The sequence below is a fragment of the Canis lupus genome, chromosome 14 (assembly GCF_003254725.2).
Source record: "Canis lupus dingo isolate Sandy chromosome 14, ASM325472v2, whole genome shotgun sequence".
Lineage (NCBI taxonomy): Eukaryota > Metazoa > Chordata > Mammalia > Carnivora > Canidae > Canis > Canis lupus.
In genome coordinates, this window is record NC_064256.1 from 963,089 (window position 1) to 965,291 (window position 2,203).

The 2,203-nt window shown below is 36.7% G+C and overlaps 1 protein-coding gene across 1 annotated transcript; it reads left to right on the top strand.

Annotated features, from left to right (window-relative positions):
- Nucleotides 1-452: 452 nt before the first annotated feature.
- LOC112665336 (olfactory receptor 2AK2-like) lies at nucleotides 453-1,418 on the top strand. The gene is given in 1 exon segment (XM_025454989.1): nucleotides 453-1,418. A coding segment is annotated over 1 exon segment (921 nt). The 5' UTR covers nucleotides 453-497.
- Nucleotides 1,419-2,203: the final 785 nt, after the last annotated feature.

Below are 2,203 nucleotides of genomic sequence, written 5' to 3' on the forward strand. Positions count from 1 at the left end.
TTGGGGACACAAAGAAACCTGAATAAGGAATCTAGTGTAAACTAAGGAAAAGACCTAAGAATCCTATACTTGTTCAAAAGAAAATAAGAAGGTGAAACATATTTTTCAATCAAGACAGAAATTTAAAGTATTTTAATACTAGCATAAATTCACTGGGGGATTGATTGGAATAAATTCATAGGATAATTGAAAGAAAAATGTGTGGGCTAAGAAAATTAATTGAGCAACCATATATTCCATAAAGGTGTCTTGTTGTAAAGACTGATTAAGCTCTGATAATACTGGAATTACTCTCTGAAAGTTACTCTAATAAAGTTAATTTTGTTTCATATCATTTTAAAAGAAGTCTATGGTCTGGATATTTCACTTGGCTGAGGAAGTGGTATGGAGGCAATATAAGGCGTTCAGTAATTATCATTTTCTTTTCTCTTAAAGGACAGTCAGGTTCTTACATGAATTCTAGCAATATGATCTTCTGTGATGTCTCATTTTAAACTATGAAGATGTGAAATCAAAGTGTAGAAACAGACTTTATACTCTCTGGTCTTTTCCAATATGGTCAAATGGACACGTTCCTCTTTGTCGCCATTGTAATCCTTTTTTCTGTAGCTCTGATGGAGAACATCATACTGGTCCTTCTAATTCAGGTGGACACCAGACTCCACACTCCAATGTACTTTCTACTCAGCCAGCTCTCCTTTATTGACATGATGTACATATCCACGACCGTGCCCAAGTTGACCACTAACTTCCTGTCAAACAGTAAGAATATTACATTTTTGGGATGTGAGATTCAAGCCTTTGTATTCTTGGCCCTTGGTGGGACTGAAGCTCTTCTCCTTGGTTTCATGTCTTATGATCGATATTTAGCCATCTGTCACCCTTTACGTTATCCTATCCTTATGAGCAAGAAGATCTGTTGGTTCATGGTTACAAGTGCATGGACCAGTAGTTCTACCAATGCTTTAGTACATACACTGTATGTATTTCAACTTCCATTTTGTAGGTCTCGGATTGTTAACCACTTTTTCTGTGAAGTTCCATCTCTATTGCCACTGGTGTGTCAGGATACTTCCCAGTATGAGTATACAATCCTCCTGAGTGGGGTAATTATTCTGCTGCTACCATTCTTGGACATCCTAGCTTCCTATGCCCAAGTACTTACTGTTGTGTTCCAGATAAGCTTAGGTAAAGGACAGACAAAAGCTGTCTCCACTTGCTCCTCTCACCTGATTGTAGCAAGCCTATTCTATGTGACTACTCTCTCTACTTATACCAGGCCACACTCCATGCATTCTCCAGAACAAGATAAAGCAGTGGCAGTGTTTTACACCATCATCACACCTCTTCTGAACCCATTTATCTATAGCCTGAGGAATAAAGAGTTTACTAGGGCCATGAGAAGATTGTTGGCATAATGAATATTTGCATGGGAAATGTCATTTTGGGCACCTTTCATTAATGGAGACTGACCAACATTGATCACTTTGCCTAGAATATTGTTTTGGAGTATATAAAATTTAAGAAATATTTATAAGATGCATTGATAAATATCTTGATTCCTGCTGGCTTCTGAATGGTTTAATCATAGGTGTTGAAACTGTATGTTTTTCCATATTTGTATGTGGAAAAATGGTTTTACTGTCAACATTATTTAGCTTCTAACATTACATTTAAATTGTCAACTCAATGTTTGCATCTTAAAACATGTTTTTAATGTCCTTTTAAAAATCATTTATTCATGAGAGACAGAGAGAGAGAGAGGTAAAGACATAGGCAGAGGGAGAAACAGACTCCCCATGGGGAACCTGATGTGGGGCTGGATCCCAGAACCCCAGGATCACACTGAGTGAAAGGCACTCAGCCACCAAGCCAACCCAGTGCTCCTTTGTAATGTCCTCCTAAGGTTTGACTTCAATTAGTAGGAAACATATTCTACTCAAGAATATAGTACTAAAAGTATCTTTGTTAAAAAAAACTGTAAGATAGATCAGAGTAAGTAATTCACTCATTCGTGCTTTCACTCAACAACCGATTTAAGGTTTTAAATATGTGTGTTGCAATGCACAGACACTGACGATATGGCATTAAACAAAGGTAAGAACTGATAGAATTCTCTGATCTCATTAAGTTTACATTCCAATGCAGGAAGACATAGAATCAATAAAATAAAATAAAATCGACATTAAAACTCTGGAGTATA